Source organism: Melanotaenia boesemani, chromosome 9, assembly GCF_017639745.1.
Source record: "Melanotaenia boesemani isolate fMelBoe1 chromosome 9, fMelBoe1.pri, whole genome shotgun sequence".
Lineage (NCBI taxonomy): Eukaryota > Metazoa > Chordata > Actinopteri > Atheriniformes > Melanotaeniidae > Melanotaenia > Melanotaenia boesemani.
In genome coordinates, this window is record NC_055690.1 from 15306999 (window position 1) to 15332202 (window position 25204).

A 25204-nucleotide genomic window follows, 5' to 3' on the forward strand; every position below is an offset into this window, starting at 1 on the left:
CTCAACTTTTGGCCAAATAAAAAGAAAATTAAAAATCTGGTACAAAAAAGATATTTAGATGCATTCAGCAATGTAGTTAATTTTTTAAGTTATTTTGTCATACTTACAATCTGGAGGAGATCCTGCAAAGAGATTCTCCACTCACTTTTGACCTGAAAAAAATTAGAACACCACTAAAAAATTCAAACTCTGAAGGGAAAAAAAATGTGTAATTATTCACAGAGCACTGGAAGTCATGACCTTCATACCTGTAAAATAAAAACTTCAGTCCTTCAGGACTAGGTGCGTCTCACAGCTCAGGTCAATGCTGGGACACAAGTACTGTATACTGTACTCCTCAAACATCCAGATGAAGACACAATAATGAAAAGCACATCAGTGTTTATGTGGGTATATTGAATGATGAAGATTATTTCTGCTGCTCTTATTGCTGCTATTGAGACTCATAAAGAAACTATTAGGCTTCACCAGTCTTGCATCTCCTCCCTCTCCAAGAGCATGGCTTACCTCCCTGCTTTGTGTGCTAGGGTTTAGCTGGGGGCCAGTTGAGTCAGTCAACCGCCTTGATGGTTGGTCTGCACTGGATGTAAACTGCCCCCCACAGAGAGGAGGTTTAGCAAGAAAGGTGAACATTAACCCTGGTCTTTTACTGGGCATCCCCCTATTCCCCATAAATCATTAACCCATCCAGCATCAGGCTAGTGACAGCATCAGCATGACAACATCAATCTGTCAGGATTCCTCTAAACCAGGATCTCTAACAGTTTTTCCATCTCAGATGCAAATAGAGTCCGTTTGTGAGACTCAGGCGAGAACAGACTCTTAAAAGTGTCCTGAGACACAAGCATATGAACCCAGCCATGTTTAGTTCAGCATTTCATGATGTCTTTTTTTATGAGTCTTTTTTTTGTGAATCAAATGAACACAGTCAGGTTCAGCAGGATGTTTGCTGGCCTATTTACATTATTATTGCTTTTGTTCAATGAAGTAATTTAAAATAGTTTTGATCAGTTTCTCTTTAGCCAAGTAAATCTTTTTAATTATGTTTTTCCCTGTGATTAAGTGGGAAACATAACTTGACAACAAACATGTTCATTTTTTTTTTTCTGTTTGTTTTCTGGCTCATTTTATGCATGAATTTGTGATGACTTTACATGCTAGAATAATATTAGTTGCCTTCTGGCTTTTATCTGGTTGTGAAATGTTTGCAATAATTTCTTAATTCTATATATCTATTTTCAAAACATTTTTAAAGTTTAGATCTCTTTTGATTTGCTAAATATTACATTTATAGAGTGAATGACTTAAATCTTAGTTACTGTGCACACTCAGTATGCAGAGACTGAAAAATGTTCTTAAGGTTGTTAAAAAAACAACCTTATAATGGCAATGCTAATTAATGGAAGAGAGCTAATAAATAGTATAAGTCAGATCAAAAGCCACCTAACTGTCACTGTAGGTGGTAGTGGTGTGGATGTACAGTGAAGGACATTGATTGTTACTGACTGATCTCCATGACTGTGCAGAAGCACAACAGAGGCCTTCTTGATCAGGGCTTTTGATGGATGACTCCTGTCAAAGCAGGTCTATACATGTGTATGTATTTCTCCATAAAAAGGTTGATGTAAACTCTTGTAGCAGTGACCAATTAGGCCCGGCAAAGAGTGGCCTCCCGACCCCTGACCCCTGCCGGGTAGTCTTATCCATTAACCCTTTGGGGCTCAGCTGGAGTTGATGTAGCATCCTTTCTTCTGGTGGTCCTAAACACACAGCCACATTCACCCTGTAGCTTCCACTTTCTGTCTCTTTGTACCACTCTTCTGTTCCTCGTGTGTCAACTCGCTTCTCGTGTGGACCTCTGGAGTCTAATCCGAATTAAATAGGTGGTCAACTTTCATCTCGAATAGTTTAGAATCTATAAAGGATTAATGTTTAAGGTCTCACCTTATATTTCCATTACCTCTAGTCATTTCAGCAATAATTTATTTCACTAAGAGCTTATTGTTTTATTTATTTTATTTCTGTCTACTGAATTTTGTCTCTGTTTTCCTACCAATCAGCAAAGAAACAACTGCATTTATAATTTCCTTTATTTGTTCTTAGTTGATCAGTGATGAGTTACCCACCAATTCTGATAAAAAGAAAACATATACAGATTTGTTACTTTACAAATTTGGAAACACTACATACAGAGTGAAACAGATGCATATATTGTATATTGTGTATGTAATCACAAGTAAATATATATCAGAAATATTGTGGTCTCAAAGTCTTCTGTGCATCAAAAAGTAATGGAGATGGTACTAAAAAAAAATACTATTCAATCCAATTTGTTATGTTACTCTTTAACAAACGAAATTTTACAGTTACCAATTAAAGTAAAGTTCAGCATCACACATGCCTGCATATAATAGCAGTAGATCCTCTAATCCTAAAAATAAACAGGACGCATAAGCAACAAGGATATCCACAAAGCTAAAATGCATCAAATCCAGCTCAAAGAGCTTTTACAGGAAAACACGGCAGTGGTAATATATTTAACATAAGATATCCAGGATGCTGCTGGACATCTCCTAAAAGTTTGTAATTGCTGACATTTGGTGTATAATTGAACTGAACTGTGTATGCTTTATTTAGGAAAATTATTTTCAGTGCAATCTATTGAGGAAATAAATAACCAAATTAATTAATAACTATCTATCATTTCGAAAAGCTCAGCATCAAATTGCTGGAAAGTTGAAGTGTAGAGGGGGCCAGAAATGCATTGGGGTGTTGTGCTTAATTTAGCAACCACTGAGCTGACATAGGTGAACAAAAACTAAAGCAGACAATCATTCAGCATCCCGGGTGCAGAGATGCTCCTTCTCATGAACATGCCCATGACTGATTCATCTGTTAATAAGCACTGTAGTTTGTCCACCTTTACTCACCCACATTACTAGCAGTGATCTTACATCCCCAAGATAATCAATGGACAAAACATCCAGAGACTGCAAGACCAGCTCCCTTCACTTCCTGAGTGAAGGGTGGAGGCTGAAACAAAGTTCAAAGAAACAACAATTTTATCAGTCAAAGGATGTCATCTTCAACAAATTTTTTAGGGCATGCAGGATTCTGCTTACCAGTGACATTTTATCAAATCTGATACTTACTCTGCACTAAAACCAGGTTTAAGGCTTTTTAATCAGCTTTAAGAATACAAGGACACATACCGCAAAACTTTCTGATAAAGCCATGAATATAGTTGTTATTGCTGATACTGTCACCGCCAGTGCAAGGATAATATCGCTGACTCTAATATGATTACTACTAAAAAAAATTTTAAGAGTTTGAGTTTTTCAAGTTTCAAGGTTAAGATGATTATAATTACCTGAAATGTAATATTTCTAGGGGGGAAAAATAAACTCATAACTTTGTGAATGACTTATAAAACAGAAGCTAATTGTGTAATGTGAGGCTGATTGTGATTTTAGTCTCACAGTACAGTCAAACTACCTCAATAATGAAAGCAATGACCCTTTTGAGAGTTGAGCCTATAGATACAATTATATGTTATTAGTAATAAATGGTGAGTAAAGATAAACAGTATAACGATTATAAAGGGAATTAATTAAAATTATATTTAGACCTTAATATGGACTGAGAAGTGATGTTTAGGCACTTCAGTGTTGTAATTTAAACTTTAACAGATGCAAATAAACCTCCCAGTATTTCTGTTTCCCTTGGAATAAAAGGCTAAAGGGGACATGGTCAAACCTTTAGAGGCTTCCCAGGTTCTGGAATCAAAGGCCTTATTGAAAACCAAATGGTGCAACATCAGTGGATTACAAGGCTTTCCTCAGCAGGGCTCCATGGTGGAGGCTGCAGGTCAACTGAGTTGGTCAAATAAATTACAACCCTGGAAGGTTTAAGTTTAAAAATGTCTAAAGCAACAAAGATGATTTATTTTTTTTCTCTTGAAAGTATGTTTTTAATCTAAAATCATTTAAAAAAATCTTACATTTCACAAATGAAGTCTTATTATCTGAAGAAGGGATCTTAACCAATATATAAAATTCCATCAAGCTATAGATAACTGTCTCATGACTGCAGTTACTCTGAACTTTATTGATCTTTGAAGTCTCTCAATACTTTGTTGTGATTTTATGGCTGCAAATTTACTATATCAGACATCTTTTGTAGGACAACAACAGCTTCAGCATGTCCCAGTCATCCAAAGGTAGACTGAAAACTTTGTTTTATGTGCTAAAACATATGCCAGCATTGTTGTTCTGCTAATGGCAAATACTGTTTGTTGAGTGTACATTGCTTTCTTATCTGTGAATAAAGCGTCAATCTTAAACTGCCTGTGGTTTCTGCACTCCACTTTATTTAGCAAGATTTATACCACTCTGCTCTGCATATGTCCAACCCTACGCAACTGAGCTGCACTGCTTTGGACTTCTTTAATGTGCTGCTGTTACCTGTTGGTACAACTTAAACACTCGGCAAAGTAAGAACAAGGGAGGTTTCTTTGCCACAGCTTCTTGGTATGTTGGAGGACTTCAAACAACTGTACTTGATGACACAAGTGACTGGATACTGTTACTGAGACTAGCAGAGTGATGGAAGCTAAACCCAGGCAGCGTAACATCATGAGAAATTAAGATACATTTACAGCCTATTTCATTTTTTTGTTGGTGCAACTCAGAATGGTGCATGAACACAATGTACCAAAAGATTTAGGTAATTTTGAAAAATTTCAGCTCTGAAGAAAATAACAAACAAAAGAAAACCCAGTAAAGGCTGTAAAATGCTGGTATTGTGCTTTGAGTTTGTTTCTGTTGCCCCCAAGTGGTGGAAAAGACAATAAATGTAGGTCAAACTCTCGTAAAACCTTTTTTATGATAAAGAGAAGATACTTTAAATGATTAAACAAAAGAATAAATGGGATATTAAGATTTTACAGATTCAAAGACCTAAAAAAAACTCAATCTGATACACAAGTTTAACTATATTTAAAATGGTAGAAAGAAAGTACAGTGCAAATGTTTAGAGTCACCCCTTGTTTCTTTAAATACTGCTAGAAAAACAGGAAATATATGCAGTGATACTGAAACATGTGCAACCACAGGTGGAAATGTAGTAAATAAGATAATAACATATAAAAATATTCGACCACCTATATTCATTAACACAGTTTGAACCATCTTAGGCAAACTTTTCTTTCATTGCTTTCTGTATTCTTCAGAAATAATTCTCCAGACATCTTCAAGGACATTTTACACCTCTTCTATGGGTGTTGGCTTTTGTTTCATTCTCTGGCAAGATAATCCCACTCTGCTTCAATAATGTTGAGGGTCTGGGCTCTGGGGAAGATTCATGACTACAAATAAGCCTGTTGCCTGTCTGAACTAAAAATACACTTTTTAAAAACATTTTCTAATATTCAAAGGAAAACTTAATTTTTTTTTAGAAAGCTGGAAAGCTATTTGCACAAGAACACTTCAAAAGATTACAAGAAAGTTTGGCTCTTTAGAAGTAAAACATCAAGAAACGATGAGTGGTTCAAATCTTTTGTACAGCACTGCATTATAACTAAAACTGAGCTAATAAAAGATTGTTACCCTGACCAAAAACACCATTGAATGAATGCTTGATGTCATTACAAACTCCATACTTTTTAGTATACACAATTACATAGCTGGAAACTATTTTTTACAGTGCGTTTAGGGTTACAACCAGATAAAGGCTGAGTTGAGCTGTCGACATGTTGGGGTCAGTGAACTTACTGCCTGAAATGAAATGTGCACTTTAGATCCATGAACTTCAAAGCGGCTGTTTTCTTATCACACTGCAATACCACGACATATTTGACGAGGTTATAAACACACGCTGAACTACCTGTTCTTTCTACTGCTGAGAAAAGCATTACTTTTAAGTCTTATGAATCGAGATTCCAGTTGGATTTATTGCTCTTATAACTCCAATAGATTTATTTCTGCAGCACTTTCTTTGATATATATTAAAAGTGATGTGAAAAGTAAATAAGAAATGCACCAAGCACTGAGCATCCCATTTGCTATATGACAATGTGAATGAAAATAACCACAGAAATGTGTTCATTTTGGGAACAAAACAAACATTTTACTTCAAATACCAATATTCTTTCAGAAAGTATAAATAATGATTTTAAGACTGATTTAAATTTATACAAAAATAATACATAAGGAAGAAAACAAATCATGTCCAGTCACACAGGTATGAGTGCCCTCTGATCAGCTGGCAGCAGATATGCCTATAACAGTCACAAACCAACTGCATCATAATAACAACGTAATGACCTAATATTGAGCAGGAGACCGGATCTGCACACTTATGATCACAACAGCTTTTACATCTTATGGGGAATTTTAGTGAAAGAAAAACTAATTCGATGCAAATTTTGGAGCCAGTGCATGTAGCAAATGTCATAGTCAGGATGAAATACTCCATTCAGGGTCAAATTCTCTGTCTGTACACACCTTAATACTGTCAGCGTGGGTGTCTTGGCCCACAACAGCTTCTTTGGATTCCTGTATGATTAGAGCCACTGCTGTCACAACACTGTCCTCTTTAATGTCTGTTTGGTTTCTGAATGCTTGTCAATATTTTCATTCAACCCAGGGGGATCCTGCCTTGATTTATAATGAGGAGTTATTAACAATATTTGTCCTATTTCACATTGCAGCAGGAAGCAGGAGAGATAAAGGGAGGGTGAGTCCCATTCCTGAAATTCACCTGAACCTGTGTGCAAACAGTCAGAGGTTTTCATGGAGGGGAAGGGCTACATTTAAAGCTTGCGAGTCACTCCCTGCATTTATAACTCCTACTCTTTGGTATATTTATTACATAGTCATCCATTTGTGTTATTTTGCAAGAAACTCCAACTGCAGTTTAATGTCCAGCCTCCAGTTTGTGGATTTTTGTGCAGAATCCAGTTATACAAAGCAATTGCTTACACCTATAAACACATTGCATAGTCCTTTCAAGATTGTCAAAGTCTTTTCAATCACAGTATACACACTGTACAACTTGAAACTATGAACAGGCATTCATCATTTGCACTGATGCAAGCAGAGTAAACTGAGTGTGAAAGAATAACATGGAAGACTCCTTTAAAGCCCAAGTGAGGAATGAATGAATGCACAAGATCAATACAGGTTATTCTGATTGTCATATAGGCTGCTCACAAGCAAGGCAACAAACTTTCAGCACAGGCGTTCCTCAGCCTCCTCGTTTACATCTGCCGCTGTTAGTGTCACTGTGTCCTCATATTTCCACCTTAAATCACAGTTAAAGCCATCTCAAAGCCTTTATTTAGGTCCACAAAGTTCATTTTGGTGCTTTTGTTCCTTTGAAATGTGACAACAGAAGGTGACTTTTAAAAGGGGGTGTGGAAAACGGAACACTGTTTTTTAAAGATTGTGTTAAAATCATAAATCCTTGTTGATCATTTTTGTGCCACAAAGGTGAATCCAGACTCTTTTTTTCACTCCCCTGTCCCCATTTGTCATTTCCACTGCCTCCCAACCATCGTCACTCCTCTGTGTTTGTTGACTGACTCATCATCCAGCACGCTGTCACAGGCTATTAAGAGATGTCATGGTTACCGCGGTGAGAGGGTGGAAAAATGTGCTCTGGTTGCCGGGCAGCAAGGAAGTCAGGTGGACGCTCTCACCAAGCTTGAAGAGGACACTGAAAAAGAAAAGGAGAAAGATGTCAAACAAAGCAAACCTGCATTACATAAAACAATCAATACAATCTGTCCAGTTACACACACACACACACACACACACAGACATATATATATATATATATATATAGTTGCAGAGTATTTATAATGTCTATCTGAAACAACTCAGTCTACTATTTTAGGTTCATACATTTAAGTTTTTGTTGTTAGAAAACTGAAAGATTGAACTTCATGTTTAGTTTTGAGACCATATTGAACAGTGTTGGTGAATTGGGTTGCATTACACTGAAAAAAATATCCTAATATGTTTTTTTTTGGGAGGGGGGGGTTTGTTTGTTTGGTTCTTTTGTTTGTTTGTTTGGTTTTTTTTTGTTTGTTTGTTTTATATTGTTTTGTTTTTTTATTGGGACCAAAATTTAAACTTGATAGTAGTTCATTTTTCTCAACTACTATACGATAATCACCATGGCCATCCATTTTAAAGTGTTGTTAACACCTTACAGTAGTTATAGATAATATAATGATTGGGTAAAGTAGCATGTGCAGTTAATTAGGTGTTTTACATTTTGATAACGTAATCTTGCAACAGCTCATTTTTCTCCTCAAGAGGCTAAAAGATATAGCTGCAAACACAATGACATATGCTGACAATATAGTAAAAAGTCTGTAATATGAGGTTGGAGGGTTGGTGGAGGAATAAAACACCTAACTATCACTCACTGGCGTTCTATCCTTTGCATGAGTATTAATGTTACTCTGCCAATTTACTTCATATGTAGTTTATTATGGCTTACTATGTTATGTTTAAGGAGCATAATAGTTTAAACTAAAATAGAGCCTTCTTCCTTCTGAAAGCTTAGATCAGTGGCAGATAACCTGCAGGAAAGTTTATATTCCAACATTGACTTGGCAACAGCTGTCTATAACACAAAGCACTTCAAAATGAGGACAAAACCATTAATGAAGTCAGTTAGCTTCTTGAGTCAACAAGCAGTAAAAAGGCTTAAATTAAGTAGAAAATGTTGCTGATTTGTTTTGGTTGCTACCTATTCTGTTTGGTTTTTTGTTTGTTTGTTTTTTTAGCACATTTATAATCCTTTGCTTCTGTTTGCTCTGACAGCTGTTAATGGGATGTGTTTGTGTTCCTGTTGGATAGCTAATACACAGTGGAATAATTTTTGGGGAAGTTTATTTTCTGAATATCACATATCATGAAATTTCAGCTGTTTTTTTGTTTGTTTGTTTTGTTGTTGTTTTTGTTTGTTTGTTTGTTTGTTTTTTTGTTTGTTTTTTTGTTGTTGTTGTTGTTTGTTTTGTTTTGTTTCTTAATCATTACTGGAACAACTCTGAAACAATCACGTTAAAAGCTTTGAAAAACAAAAGTGAATCTGACACATTTCCATTGACTAGCTTGAAGCAAAGGGTGGCAGTTTAGACTACATTGATAGTTGTTGTTATTCAGTAGAAGAAGTAGCTATCCAAACTAGCAACAAACCTCAAGGAGAATAAAACAATAACTGTGGTGGACATGCCAAAGAGGAAAATAGAGAGAACTCTTCAAGAATTACTTTAATCTCAAGAAAAACATAGGGTATTGTATCTGGACAGCTGAAACAATATCATTACACACATATAAATGTTGATTCTAGTCATTTTTAGTGCATTATTTTTAATCTATTCCTGGGCAAAAATACAAAAGCAAAATTTCTACTTCTATAGCTTCTTTTACTCTGACTACTGCTTTCATCCCTCCACCTTTATGTGCCACACCTGACCAAATACATTCCCCATCCCTCTTCTCCTGACTCAGAAAAGCTCAGTTTCCACTCTGGAATTTATTTTTCACCTGCCTCTCCGGGGGTGGGCGCAGCTGACCCCAGAATGACTCTCCGGCCAGCAAACAGCCTCACCTGATAAAGCTGACCTGAAGCCAAGACCTGAGTCATTAGATGCCAGGCCCTGAGTAGAGGTAAGCGTCAAACAGACTCAGGTATAATGGAGGGTTCTTAGTAAACAGCAAGCGTAATAAAGCATGAGCAAGTCAGTCGAGTCACGAAAAGAAGGCTACCCCCATTAAACAACGCCCTGATAAGAAAATACATGGTTGTTGAGCAAATTGCTCTCCTAAAAAAAAGAAAAAAAAGAAAGAAGATTTTGAAATTTAACATGTAACATTTTGTGTTGTGATACGGTACAACTAATCTTATAGACTTAAAAGCTGTTTTGATATATTTTGTTACTTTTATTTCTCTTTAATTTATTTGACAACAGTTACTTTTCAGGCAAACATTTTACAAAAAACATAAAATAAGCTTAGAAAATAACCTCTGTTTGTTACTGATGTAAATGTTTCAAACATCAATACTCAAAAAAAAGCAAAATATTCATTCTTGATGAACTTTGGATGATAAGAAAATGAACAAGACTAATTGTTTATCAAAAATCATGATAGTTTGCCGCTCCATGATGTAATGTTGGAGACGGTAGTTCTCATATTATTTCAGTTCGTGTGTCTTGTCACCGTAACTACATAAAGTTTGTTTTAATCTCTATTTAACCTATGAATCAAATGTGAAATTTTTTTTTAGATAGTTTTGTATTTCTAAAAGTGAAATTTGATCATTTTATATACATACTGCTTCTACTTGTAAATTTGTTTTGTTTTGTTTTGTTTTTTTCTTTTTTATTTAACTAGAGGATTGAAGCTCCATTAGTGGGTGCTGACACTAAATAAGTTTGTTTTTGTTTTGTCTTTTAGGGTTTTTTGTGTGTGGGTAGTTTTTTTTTTTGTTTGTTTGTTACATATTTGACAGGCCACAGGATACACCAATCTCAGTTGCCTTCCCGCCAGCCCACGAGTACAGCAGCAACTCACGGTATGAGCATACTGCCTCAGCGTGGGAAATTGAGCGTGTGAAAGCACCGTGGACAACATTTCAGGCTACAGTGATCACGGACAGGAGGGAGAAGTAGGAAAGAGGAAGAGGCATAATTGCTAAAAAAAAAAAAAAAAAAAAAAAAAAATCTCCACCCCCTACCAGGCTCATCTCATCTGCAGCCTCACTGTGGCATGGAGGAAAGAAGCAGCACATGAGGCTTGAGAACTTTGATTAACAAGACTCATTTCCTGATCACAGAGGAGATTCTTACCAAGGAGATAAAAGTAAGAAAGTGAAAAGAGGGAGCATTAATCAAGAGGTGTTCAGGTTGAGGGAACATGTGATTGATTAGACAGCTGTTTAAGAGGAAATGGGGATTGTGAGGAGTGTCCTATCCTTACATCCATCTTATTTATTTGTCTAGAGTTGTTTGAACATCAGCAGCCCCAAAGAAGAAGTAAAAGGATCAGCATGCACAGCCACAACTGACTTTAGTGATTAGGTCTGTGTGTGGTTTCACTCATTAAAGCTGGGTGATTGAACTAATAAAGTTGTATTTACCCAGGAGAGACCCCCAAGTTGCACCATCTTGTTTACAGGAGCATCCTAATATGACAGGAATCAAATAAGTCAACACAATCATGTCACACACTCTCACACACACTTCTCCCTGCTGTGATCTAGCTGCTGCTGTTGGTGTGTGTTTTGATTGCTCCGTAAGTGCACAGAGTATTTAAGGATGATTTATGTGTATCAGCAGGAAATTAATGGACTGCTGGAACAAGCTGCAAAAGAATTACTCAGCAGCAAAACTCCAGAAGAAACTGCAGTATCATAAATTTAATGCTCATTCTCATGCAAACACCCCAAAATAAATGATTACTTTGACTAAAATCGACAACAGCAGGCAGAGAGAGGTCAGATGTGAGTCTAACTGGGATTTGCAAAGATGTGATGTGGGTAAAAAACTCACCGTCTTGCTTGAGGACATGGAGCTGAGAGTGCTGATGCTGTTGGCGTCTGTGACCACCATAGCTGAGGGGAAACGTGACGGGTGGGAGTATTGTGGGGGTTCTTGCTTGTGAGAATACACTATAAAAGAAACATGGAGCACATTATTAGATTCAAATAACTGCAGCGGTTATATTGAGATGTTTGTTGAACTTTCTGCTTTTAATGACATGAGATATTTTGAAAACATGCACAAAAAATTTATTCTGGTGAAGAGAGTCAGACCTTGGGGTCATTATTTTCAAATGTATTCCTGCTTTGTAATAATAGGTCAGTGTTCCGCAATGGATTATCAAGAAAAAAACACTTCATGTTCTTTTCCAAAAATTGTAACAAGAGGTCACAAAAGAAACTTTTATAAATATATAAAATAGTCTGGATTTATTAGAATTTTCATCTAGAAGCACTCAGAGCACAGACCTCCCCAATCCATAGAAATTTTTTTCTTTTCTAATTAAAATTCACACAAGAGGCAGTTACACAGAAGACAGTAAAGTTGATTTACTAACTGTGTGAGTGTGTGACTGTCGCCATGAAAGGCTGCTGGCTCATGTGGCTGGGAGACTGCTGCATCAGGCTCTGCTGGTGAGGACTGTGGAGCTGCTGGGAAAACTGTACCGGCTGCAGCGCTGCAAGACTGCCCGCCACGCTGTTGATCACTGGCACTGTCTGAGACTGTGACGTGTTTAAACCTGGTGAGTACCGTTAGATCAAGTCAGTGTTAAAACCTCATTCAATGAAAAGTTGTTAGGTTAAAAAATGCAACAAAAACCAAATCGGTGGTTTGTTTATGGGTTTATACTTGTTTGTCTGTTCCACATGTTGACAGAAATTCTCCTTCAACATGCTTAAAATTCTCTTTTAAAATATTTAAAACATATATAAACACAATGAAAATGTACAAAAGAGGGGAAAATTATGAAAAGCCACTGATCATGATTTAGAATTTGAGGTCAGCAAGTATTGCTCTTGCTCTACAAACTGATGTGTGCATGCATTTGACTGGCCTACCTGTAGCCCAGATCTGAGGCTGACTGACAATGCATGGCAAATGATGACGAGAAGGATCAGACAATGACAACTTAACTCTGATGAACAACTGAAATCTTGTTTTCACATATAATGGACCCAGATTCCTTCAGCAAAACTCCGATTAGTATCCCCATTAGTTCCCAAATGAATAAAATTAGGCATTTATAAGAAGGCGGGTGTAAGTTATTGGTACACATTTTTCTATCCCAACTTTATCAAATGCATTACTGGCATCACATAGGGTGATAATTTAGTCACTTTTATGTTGGCAGACAACATGGTAGTTGGTGATGTCTCTTTGGGAACGAAATCTTAAAAAGCATGGGATGTTATCACGTGACCTTCATATTGAGTTTACAAAATAGTTAAAGTAATTATTGCAACAGAATCCAGGGCAAAGACAAGCTGTCTGTGATTTCAGGCTTAAATAAATGTAAAATCCCAGAGATTATTGGAGGATGAAGAGTTTGACAGGATAGAATTTTAGACTACGTGATAATAAGTATGTTAGAAATTAATATATAATCTGATCTACTGCAAAACAGAATATTTTCTCCTTGTTGTCCTTCAATGTTTATATCAAACCAAATAATTTACTTATAACAAATGTACATTTTTGTTTCATTCTATAAAAATTTAGGATAAAATTAAATGTTTAGTCATATTGAGGGACTCTGGACTTACTCTGTGCTATGGCCATGACTCCAGACAGAGGCATGATGAGGTTCTGTGTCTGCTGATGACCGTGATGGGAACTGTGGATGTTTGTCAATGTGCTGACGGGAGGAAGTCCTCCACCTGAACCTGAAATCTGAAGAGAGATGAGGGAAATGGAATTTCAGTGCTGTTTTACTGCTGTATTATTTGTTTTTAGCTGAATACAACACTCAGAGTTATGAGAGCTGCTATTTAAATCAAAGTGAAAACAGATGTTGGCTGCTCAACAAACAACAGACATAAATGTTGACTTAGTTCAGATTCTTTTGTACAAAACTACTCTTGAGTAATTCTACTAATACACAGTAGACAAACAAATACTGAGAGTGAAAAAATGTAAAGAAAAAGGGTAAAATGGTCTCAGAGAAGGCCATGTGTGGGTCTCTGTTGCACACCCACAGGTGTAATTTATACAAGTGGTTTAGACAACAGCCACACCTTTACAGTAATGTCTGCATGGACACTCCCTTTGACGGGATTGTGTCTATTTGAGTTACCAGACTCACATCTGCAGGCAAAAAACACCCTGACATCTCTGACCTGCTGCAATACACTGCCTGCCCTCATTTCACGTAATGTAGCTCCAAAAGAAGGAAGTGACCTGAGAGGGAAGTTAGGCTAAAGTTTGAACATTAGACGGCTCCAACTTAATGTTTTTTTCGATTCAAACAAAATAAACACTTTAGATGGATTGCAATTGTATTGCAGTGACAGTTTTAGGGATGTTGTCTTTAGATTGTTTATCATAAGTACTTTTGCACCACAACTCAGATGTTATGGGTCCATACACAGGTTTCCTGGCCACTGATCAAATATTAGACTAGTGGGGAGAAGGACTGCAGATGCAGGATAAAGCATCAGGCAGAATAAAATGTGGGCGTAACTTCTCTGGCATACAAGTGCGGCTCCACCTTAAGTTCCTCTATGAGAGGCATTTAATCAATAAGAACAAAATGTTTCTTTGTCAGGCTTATTGGCAGAGCGATGCACATGCCTGGTGCACTCTGCTTGCTAGTACAGCCAAGTGACCACCTCCCAAACAAACCAGCACAATGTGCTAATTGTTGGCACTTACCAGTGGGTCCATGGGAGAGGAGGTTTAGGATCCTGCTTTGTACGTTTAAGCTAAATGCTGGCCTTTTCTTATCTAATCTGAGGCTACAAAGACCAAGGTGTATTCACTCACCATCTTGGCGTCAGGTGACAGCAAACTGTGGCTATGGTCCAGTCCTCCTGGAGACACCTGCTGGAGCACTGACTGACTGGTTGCCATGGCATTGCTGCTGTGGTGACTGATGGAGGAGGAGGAGGTGACCTCACCTGGGCCTTGGCTGTAACGCACTAAAAGGAATAACCAGACAGAGACAGTGGGTTAGCATGCTAGCTCACAGTTCCTGAGTGCCACAGCTGTCACAGGTATGTAGGGCAGTGCGACAGCAGAGCAGGCAGCACCGCTGTGACCCCAACCAACCAGACTCACCTGCTCTTTGACTCAGACAGGGGAGGACAGAGCAAACAAACACACACTGACCCGTGCACTACTGCTATCTGTTAGCTCAGCCAAGGCCATTCACTATGTACACGCACTCACAACAGCACAACTCCCATCAGATTCTCTGATCAGCACACAAATGCTGCTGACGATGTGCCTAATTACGTCAGCGTGAAGGTTCACCAATGATGGAGGAAGTAGTCAGATTCAATTCAAAGTACTCAGCTACAAGTAAAAACATTGTATTCAGACTATAGTTGAGGTGAAGTATCATCAGGAGAAGCCAAAGTAAACATAGAGGGTTATAGAGGGGGAAATAAATGAAAATAAACAATGCTGCACAAAATTGTCCTAATTTGTGCAACTTTCCTTTCATTTCTGTTTGTGAGTTATAAAGAAAAGCAGCTCAAAAGTTGTCAGGATAAAAGCAGGAACATCTTTACATATTTCCACATATTCACAATGCAGCAATGAAAATAAATGTAGCACCATCACTCAGTCCCATGTCTAGACTCCTTGTTGCCTCTCAGTGGAGGCCCAAAGGAATGCTTTAACCCCCCCTACCCATAGCTGACAATCAAATGCCTGTTTGCTGATGCAGGCCCCCTCTGATACCAACAGAGTAAACATTACACAATTACAAGCAATGTCAAACACATTCTTATCCTGTGGGTTCAGCCTCACAGGGACACAGGGAGCGTCCCTCCCTCAGTGACAGTCCAGAGACAGACTCTGTTTGCACTCAAATCTCCCATCTTCCCCGAGCCCCCCGTCCCTGACCTGGGTGTGACAGCCTGAGCCCAACCGAAGCTGGTCTGTCATGACAGGAGGTATTGATATACAGCCGCTTTGAGATAAAAAGAGGGAGAGGCTCTGACACGAAAGGTGAGCAATGAGGTGGGCATCGATTTCTTAATGCATGCTGCAAGAGGAATACATTTAAGTTTTCCCCAAACACACTGGCGTTATTATGGAAACAGTTAATAAGGTTCTTATTGTTAATTTACTTCCTGCTTTAGGTATATTTTTATAAGCTGACTGGATGATAGGCTCGTGCATCATTTAAAAGACAAACATGTAACTAATATCAAACTTTTCATATAACTATCTGCAAGAAAGCAAACATATTTCAAGCAAGCATGTATCTGATAATGTTGCTTTGAATACAGATAAAGCAAAGCAACAGTGTCATATTTCATCCTCTCAGTACTTGTCCATTTCATACAGCCAGCAGACTTCATATTGTCTGCTGCAACATACTATCAACCCCACAACAGCCCGCCATGCCTTGTAAACACTGCTACAGAACAATAAAGCACTCCATTGGACTCATGACCCCCATTGCTACACAATAGAGGAGGACTCATAAAAAGTCAGTTATCTCAGAGCTAGGCGACCTCTTTAAGTGTCAGAGGGAGAAAAGGATGCTATTCAGGCCAGTTTTGTTTCTTTGGCTCTGGCAGGAATTCTAGCTGCAGGGAACCTCAGTTTCAGAAGGACTTCCACCATTCAAAGTCAGACAATATTTAAAACACATATATATACTTAATTTCTAAACATGATAATCTTACAAGTTTGTGATCCTGCTTCGAGAATTATGACCAAAAAAAATTTGGCACAATAAAGAAAAAACTGAGGCTTGGTTTTTGAGAGCAGGGGGAGGACAAGAACCTCAGAAGGGGAGTGGCAGCAGTGGTACTTCAGCAGTTTAAAAGGCTCAAGCTCCCTGTGTGACCCATGTAATATCAAAGCCTGCCTCCCCAACCCCAGGCAGTGCCCATTGTGGAACTACTGCATATGACAGACCTCCTGGGTCTCTGCAGGACGTATCCAGTCGCCTCTTTGTGGCTCTTTGGGAAAAGGGGCAGAGGAAAGTGCAAAGCTAGGCCATATTTTCTGCGTGAGTATCTGTTTCAAGCTTGCCTGAGGTAACAAAAAGCAGTGCAACCCACAGATAATCCCCCTACTTACTACTGTATCTGATCTGGAACTTCTGAGTCTGCTGGTTTAGTAATGTGCAGAACGATGCATCCCAGCTTACACAGCAATTTTATCTACCAGTGTATAACTAGCAATACTTGGTTATAAGCAAAAACCCTCAATTCAATGCCCCAATGTAATATTAATAATAATTTAAAGAAATAAATATCTAATTTCTTGAGAAATTGTACATAAAGTATAACACTTTCTTTCTGGAAGTAATTTTTTCTAACCTCTTTTACCAGGAAGCCTGTAATACGCACATTTGTCAACTTATCCAGTGTGTAAAAGTGCCAAGGTACATCGTATTCTGAAATTGTATACCAAGGATGGCATAAATTTAAATAACTAAATCAGTCCCAGTCAATCACAGAGTGCTGTAGTTTCCTTATAAAGACAAAGAAAGTTATGTTTCTGAGTGAAGCTTTCATGTGTCAATGCTTTACATTTCCAAACATGTTCCTCACGTGATCCCATCCAATATCCATTGTTTAAATTGTCAAAAACTCTTGTGCAGTGCTAATTCACAGATCCTTTTGTGTCTCTGAACACCTTTGTGCAAGATACTGCTGTTCAAATTTCATCCTGCACAATGTTTTTAACAGTAACTACAATTTCCTGCTTCCTTCCAAGTCATGTTTCCTAACTTTCCTATGTATCTCTAACCTGCAAACAGTTAGAGTTCAGAGTTAAGGTATATGGTTACGTACGGACTTGCAAAAAATCCTGCACATATTTATATTTGCATGCCACAACTGCTGCCATTTCATGTGAATGATCCCTACAGGAAGACAACAGTCTCAGAATTAATAATATTTACATTTTTTCCACAACACAAAACACAACAGTTTTACAGAAAAATCTAAAGGTTTTGTTAAATTATTACACTTTTCTTGACTACATAATAACTATAAGCCTATTTCTACCTTTTAAAATCCTAGTATGCATATTATACTCTACCTTAAACATACTCACACATGTGGGAAACTGTCACAAATGTGATATTGCACACCTATTAGTAGCTTCAAGACTCCTACAAAGAAGTAGAATGTGGAGATGGCAATGACAAAGGCTATCATTTCATAACTTCTCCACCTTTATTGTCCTGGTATAGTTTTAACATGTGGATAAACTTATTAATATGTTTTCATGTGAGACTGAACTTGTTTTGGGAGCATATACATGAAGTTAACAGCCTAAGGCTGCCCCTGCTGAATATGAGGATAAATTAAGCATAAACTATTTGTAAAAAAAAAATGTATTTGATGAGCTTCATTGATGTTATTAGTTGATGAAGGCATAGCAAATACAGCACAAGAGTACACAAGTAGGAGCTAATCTGCCCATAAGATCAGTTTCATTTACTAAAGTGAAAAAAGGTCAACAAAAAAACTGGACGTCACACTGTTTGACTGTCTATCCAGTTGTGACCAACTGATCAACGAACCAAAACAGAATCAATAAAAACTCCCAGAGCGAGAGGAGTTTGCTTGAAATGACCCAGAAGTGACCTCTCACGTATGACTGAAGGTGAGGCAGCGGTTTAAAAGACTGGAGGTGGGAGGAGGGCTTTCTTGCTCTCTCTAAAGGCGAAGAAGGGGTGATCAGTCCTGTCTGGCCAGAAAAGAGCCAATACCCCAGTGGACAGCTCCTGCTGTTTCAAGTCTGCACCCAGCCTTAGCAGCTACACTGACACCCATAAAGGTGAGGAGGAGGAGGGTATTGGGGGAGCTTTAAAATCAGTTCTCCTTCAGGCCCAGCAGAGATAAATTAACCTAGGTTACAGTCACTGCAGTCTTCTAATACACCACAGACAATAGGAACTCCTGCTGAGGAAGAGTATAGAGAGTAGAAGTCAGAGGAGCTCCTTATCAAAGGCCTGGGAGATGTAGTAGCAAAGGATTTTAATTGTCCATTAAGCATGCATAATACAGGCAGTGCCCTAGCAACGCAATGAGATGCCCTGCTGGGATATTATTGTCAGGTCAGTGCTGACACTGAAAAACAGCTGATGCTGTCGGCAGGATGCCAGCAGGACACCTTGTAAGCAGCCAGCTGAGGTTTTTTTTTTTTTTTTTTTTTTTTTTTTTTTTTTGGGCAGGTTTCCGCCAACTCTTCCCTTCTGCCATGACAGCCTTGCTGCTGACCCCACTATAGCTTTGCAACCAGAGGTCAATGCCTGGTCAGGTGTTCTGAGCAACAACAACGAAGAAACTAAAGCAAACAGACAATACACAAGTGAGACCAGTTTATCCAAAGGTAAAAGAGCAAGCCAAGGTAAACAATTTGTTTTCCCTTCAAAGGTGGCCTCATGTTCGAACACGAGAGGACAACAATAGGCTCTGAGTGAGTCTCAAATCACAGTTTTATGGAAGGTGAGTGATGGTGCAGGGAATACAGCTTTGTCAGACCAATAAGCTTTGTTTTTATGCTGTATGTGCCAGGTAGACTCTGTAAATACTAATTACTATGAATGCAAACATCAAGTCAGGGTTGAAATGGTCAGTTTCCTTGTTAAAGCGCCACTCATTAGGACCTGTGTGAGAGGAGGAAATACGGAAATGATGGTGTGACATCGAGGTGATTTGGATTTGTCTGTCCCCCCTCCCTGACCCTGGCCTGACCCTGGCCTGTCACAGGATTGCTGCCCTTTGTGTCATGCCTCTCCATGCTGACTTTGGAGTGGAGATTGCAGGTACAATGCAGATTGTTCTCAGTGTGTTTTCAAAGATCAGAATAACAATGGCATTTGCTCAGCTCACTCACTCACACTCATTGATCACTTGTTTTCTCTTTCTCTGCCTCTCTGATCACATCAACTCTGCCTGCAAACCTTTCCGCACACAAGTTTCACCACAAAGAAAAGTTAAACTGAAACTCAGGAGTAAATGTGGACTACTACTAGCAGATAATTTCTCCAATAAAGAAAAAAATATCTGCTCTTCAAAGCAACTCCACCTGGCATCTTACTGGGAGGTGAAGCGCTGGTCTGGGAATGATGTGGCGAGCTGTGTGACAGCAGCGGGTTGATGGTGTGTGTTGGGGCAGTGATGGCGTCCATAGCCAACTTCTGCCTGAAGGCTTCCTCTTTGCGGCGGTTTGCAAACCAATTATAAACTCGCACTTCTGTGACCAGGTTAGAGCCGAGGCCTTGAGCTTTGGAGGGAGAAACACCTCTTTGAAGACACTCAGCTCTGCAGGAAAAAAAGGTGAAAATATGAAAATTAGAGGGGCTTGGGTGACACTTTTGTTCAGCTTAGCAGGACAAGTACAAGAAGCTGATGTATTTGCCAACCTGTTGCACTCTTCTACCAATGCCTCCCTCTCCTCCTTGCTTGGATTTTTCTGCCGTTCATAGGCCTGGTAGAGGATTTGCTGCGACGCGGGCCCCCATTTGAAACGGTTCCTTCTCATTTTCTTACAGGAAGGCTCACTTCCGACCTCATCACCAGGTTGACCCATGCCATGACCAGATGGGTTGTACTCTGGGAAAAAAAATGCTGGATCCTGATTGCCTTTGTCAGACATACTGCTACCTGAACCATGTGCTGCCTGGTTGAACTCTGCAAAACAAAAACAGAAAATCTCTCATACAATGTTTTGTACGAATAAATACTCTTTTACTCCACACTAGAAAGGTCTTGCACAGTCTTCTTGCTGCTCTGCATATATATGCTGTCAACCGTGACTAGAAAACTTGATAAGTTTGCAGGTTTGAAACCCAAATAAAGCAGCGTGGTGTGCCTGCTACACACTACAGGTCTAGGACTAGCGGTGAGAAACTCAAATATTAACTTACGTCGAAGAATTTCCCGTTGTTTCCTGACATACCAGGTGTAAAGGGCTGCTCGCTTCTGTGTTTTCATGGGCGTGCCTTTGTTGAGGTGCTGGGAGAGGTGAGACTGGTTCAGCCCAGTGATGTCCACCACCTCCCGTTGGGGGATGTTGTGCTGCTGCATGTAACCTTTGATCATGCGGGCAGCTCGCCATGGGTCCTCTCTGAGTTTGGGTAAAACACAGGAACAGAAAAACTCATTTCAGTACTGAAATAAATTCACCTTTCAAAAGAAGGTAGAAACCCCCTCAAAATAAAAATCCAGAATCAGGTTTAATGGCTGAAATAAAGTCTTTTGTATAATGTTTCACCATAAAATCATTTCATAAATTAAATTTCATGATGAAATACTTTATGAAGGTAAGAAACCTTTCAAATTTAAACTAAAGGTTTATGTAAAAAATAAATAAATCACATCTGCTTTTCTCTTCTTGCTTCCCTGTTTTTTAAGGTATTGAATTTAAAAGAGTTGCAGCAATAATTTCCCTCCCAGACAACCTGTTTATTATTGCAGCTTTTTCAACAGGCTGTATTTCGTTTTTGGTTTGTTTTTTTTTGTTTTTTTTTAAGGTTAATTCAAGTCATTTCAGAGAGGCTGTCACATAAAGAGATAAATTTGTTCTTTCAATTAAAACAAACAAAATATATTATTTAATCTGACTTTTTGACTATGCATAAATTAAAACTTTAAGCTCGATTTTTATTCTTTTTTAATGTAATAGTAATAATGACAAATATAAAAATATTTTCCAGCATATTACAACACGAGATAAATTGTACAAGTGTCTGCAATATTTAGAAGACTCGATAAAGTCAATTAAAAAAAGTAAAATTAAAGAATATTTTTATGTTAAATTGTGATTGCATCTTCTCTATAATTAGAGATCAATCTTACATGACAAAGTAGACGATCAAGAAAAAAAGTGTTTTTTCACTTATAAATCACTACGTGGAAAATTTACATAAATACAATGCTCTTATCTGCAGTTTGCAATCCATGTAACGCGCAGATTTTTAGCCGCAGCGCAACATATAATGAGCAATAACGGGATATAATGCGGCCCTACCTGCAGTCAAAGATTAGCAAACCCCAGACACTCGGACATCGGTAATTACAGCAAATCCACACATGTCTGTTTGTTTTGGAGAATGTGGAGGCCTTCATCTCAATGTGCGGGTTAAGTGGGAGATGTTAGTTTATAACTTTTGACAATGAATAACCAGATCTCCATTCACTCTAATCACACGCCACTGTGTATCTTTCAGTTGATGATTTATAGAATAAAATTAATAATAACTTCACTACACGTGGGTTAGTTTTGATAAAGTTCCGGTCCTGTTAGTAGACAACAGAATCTCAAATATTAGTTTTAAAATTACACGTAGTTAAAGTTAAGGTAATTAGAAATAAATCGGCTCGCGAAGGGATTTTTTAATCGGTAAACTTGAATAATAATAATAATAATAATAATAATAATAATAATAATAATAATTCTCTAGGATAAACTGCTTCGTCTTCGTGTTAGCTGCGTGTGTCCCGTTTTTATCGTTGAGAGGTGGAGTATAGTTAATAATAAATAGATCTAAGTTCAGCTGATATTTTGCAAAGGTAAAGAAATAATAATCCATGTGGATAATTAGTAACTAGAATGTTAAAACCAAACCATGGCGCGTTATTTTAAAATTGTAAACAAAGAAGAAAGTTTTGGCCAAGTTTTTTTTTTTTTTTTTTTTTTTTAGATTACTGTTCTCCAGATTTTCTTTATTAAATGAAGGAGCAAGTATTTCGCCTAAATAAAAGTTCGTTTTTAACTCTTTCGCTTCACCTCTGAATCGCCTGTTTTTCTAAATTTCAATCATTTTAAACCCCTCTTCTCTCTCTCTTTCAGTAAACTCACGCCAGCATGCGCTCCACCTCCGCCCTCTGCTCGGCGGCCTCCTCCGTGTTGAGCGACTGGAGCTCCTTCAGTATCGGCGGGGTGTCGTAGTCGTCCCCGTCCTCGGAGCCTTCGTCCCCGGACAGTTTGCCTTTGCTGTGACCGTTGGTAAGTGTGTGGAAAACGGGTTTTGAGTCCGCGTCCGCTCCGTTTATCTTGCCGCTCTGAGGAGGAGCGGGCGACATGGGCAGATTCTCCAGTTTTACTCCAAAGCCCGGCGGGCTGGGGTCCAAGTCGTCCAGGGCCTGGATCAGAACATCTTTGGTAACTCCTGAGTCCAGCAAGGCGCTGAGGAGCTCCTGCTGAAGGGATGTCAGCTTCGATAACATTTTAGAGAACATTAAAAACACAACATATGTCTGCTGTGCGCCGGGAGGGGAAAGGGAAAATGGAGAAAAGTTAAAATAAAGTTCCTGTCTTCCTCTAAGTTACAAATCTATGGGGAGTTTTCGGCTGCTTACACCTGCTCCGAGAAGCTTCACTTCCCTGTTGAAGGGGAGGATGGAGCTACTTTGCCATGATGCTTTCTGAGAGCAGGGGAATATAAAACATGGTAATGAGTGGGCCGGCTGATGGCTGCTTTATGTAAATCCTCAGGAGAAGGCCCGTTCTGAGCAGAGGTAGACGTGTTTACTCTGCTGCACTGCTGCTTTTATTGGCTCCTCTTATCAGCAAAACTTTCATGGACTTCGGACCCTGTTGTATATGCCATAAAATCCTTTAAGAAAGGCGAGCTGCACATATTCACATCCCTGGTTTTAGTTCGTATAAGCGCCACGAGTATCGGTACCAGTAAAAGTCAGAGAAGCTTTATTTACTTTTTTTATTTATACATATGCTTATTTGTACTTAGTAAGCCATAATAATAGACTAGATGTTAAGGTTGTTAACCTAATTTGTTTTGAAAAATATGTTGGTTTTAAGCGATTTATGTAGGCCTATTTAAAGTTTTTTTTTCTTTTTTTACCTTCTTTAATATTTAAGCAAATGTTTATAAAACTGAAGAAAAGTTACCGCCTTAACCGCCAGCCTTTATTCCTGTTTTATTTAAGATAACAGGGATAATTGAAAAATGAATCACATTTAACTGTGGTTTTTAAAAAGCATCACTTATTTTATCCGTCACGAGATAAAACAAAAAAAGTGGATCAGATTGGCTAGATTTGTTTAATTAAGATTCGGATTAATTTTCATTAATTGTCAAAGCAAATTAGGCGTCACCTTAATTCTGCAAAACTTCCCAGGTTTTCAAGGTAATTAAGATTCTCTCATATAATAAATAAACATCTGTAGTCTTACTGAGCGTTGTTTAACGGGGTTAAAATACGTTAATGACTTTTTTTTATTAACAGAGAGCTTTATGTTGTGCATTATAACAGCTGAGGCTGATTTAACTGTGTGTTTTAATAAAAGTTGTTCATATGTCGACTCATTTAGAGGAAGTTGTTTGTCAAAAGGGTGAAAATGAACAACTATTCAACAGAGTTGCACTGAAGTCTGTGATAAACACTTAACAGGTGATTTTCTTTACTTAATCTTAGACTGACAGACATGCAAATAAACTTTTTTATATATATAAGGGGATACTTACAACACTATAGTCAGTTTCTCTCTCTCTCTTTCTCTCTCTCTATTGTTTTTATTTGTTTTTATATTTATATTGTTTTATGTGCATCTTTATTTTACTTGTGTGCAGCACTTTGTTTAGTTGTGGTTGTTTTAAAGTGCTTTATAAATAAAGTATGGTATGCTATGCTATGCTATTTTCTCAAAGCATCATTAATCTATTTTATTTTGGATGAATTTCTGTCATGTGACTTCCTGATTAACAAACTAATCCTTTAAAACTGTATCACCAGGAGAAAGGATTTCACTTTTCTGTTTCTTCAGTTTTTTTCCATAGGTGTAGAATTTTCCTTTTCTAATAATGATTTCATTACTTCATAGGTTTTTAAATATATACACAGTATACTAACATAAACATTGTATTTGTTAAGAATCAATTTTCCAAATGAAAATGAATTCATGTTGAAATGTGCTGTTTGGACATCAGATAAGGACACTAGGTTGTTAGCTTTGGCAATCGGTCCAGATTTTTCCTCATTAGATAGTGAACATATTTTCTGCTCTTTTGAGATCAGTTTCAGGATGAAGCAGTGCAAGATAAGTTAATGACCTTCTTGAGAAACTTCAGCAATTTCTTGTTTGGTCTTCTTCTCAGAATAGAAGAAAATAAGCATTTTCTAAATGTAACCATCATAAAGGCAGCACCTGCTGCTGCTACCGCAAACAAAAAACAGAGTTGCTAACCTCCACGGTGAATATGATGGTTTACAACAAGGTACTGAGCCAATTATTGGTCAGACATAATCTTTTAGTGTAGTATCAATGTGGTTGATCATTAGTATTTTGTTGGATTGCCCTAAAACTTATTAGCCATTATGAAGCTGTGGAACTTTTTTATGTGTAGCTGTGCAGAAAATCAGCGTGATGATCCTAATGTGACTACAATAACTCCAGGTTACAGTGAAGGAAGAGTTCAGCAGACAGTTAAGGCCCTTGTAAGATTGTTAATTGCTTTATGACCCTGATGCTTTGGAACTTTTT

General features: G+C 38.0%; 1 protein-coding gene across 4 annotated transcripts; it reads right to left on the reverse strand.

The window, feature by feature from the left end:
• Window positions 1-4865: 4865 nt before the first annotated feature.
• On the reverse strand, window positions 4866-23420 carry hnf1ba (HNF1 homeobox Ba). 4 transcript variants are annotated; one of them, XM_041994780.1, is made up of 10 exons: window positions 22559-23419; window positions 20625-20824; window positions 20121-20388; window positions 19784-20019; window positions 14540-14694; window positions 13321-13447; window positions 12114-12296; window positions 11567-11685; window positions 11155-11199; window positions 4866-7716 (listed from the first exon to the last, which is right to left on the reverse strand). In XM_041994780.1, the coding sequence occupies exons 1-10, from the start codon at window positions 22936-22938 to the stop codon at window positions 7696-7698; spliced, it is 1734 nt and encodes a 577-aa protein (XP_041850714.1). In that variant the 5' UTR covers window positions 22939-23419; the 3' UTR covers window positions 4866-7695. The 4 variants fall into 4 exon arrangements, with proteins under 4 accessions (XP_041850714.1, XP_041850715.1, XP_041850717.1 ...); XM_041994781.1 differs by having other exon boundaries at window positions 19796-20019; window positions 22559-23416; XM_041994783.1 differs by lacking the exon at window positions 22559-23419 and adding an exon at window positions 21728-21990.
• Window positions 23421-25204: the final 1784 nt, after the last annotated feature.

Coding starts and splice junctions, on each gene's coding strand:
- hnf1ba (XM_041994780.1), bottom strand. CDS start 22,938: ATGTTCTCTAAAATGTTATCGAAGCTGACATCCCTTCAGCAGGAGCTC. Junction 20,020..20,120: donor TTGGTAGAAGAGTGCAACAG/GTTGGCAAATAC, acceptor TTTTTCCTGCAG/AGCTGAGTGTCTTCAAAGAG. Junction 11,200..11,566: donor CCATGTCCTCAAGCAAGACG/GTGAGTTTTTTA, acceptor CTGTCATATTAG/GATGCTCCTGTAAACAAGAT.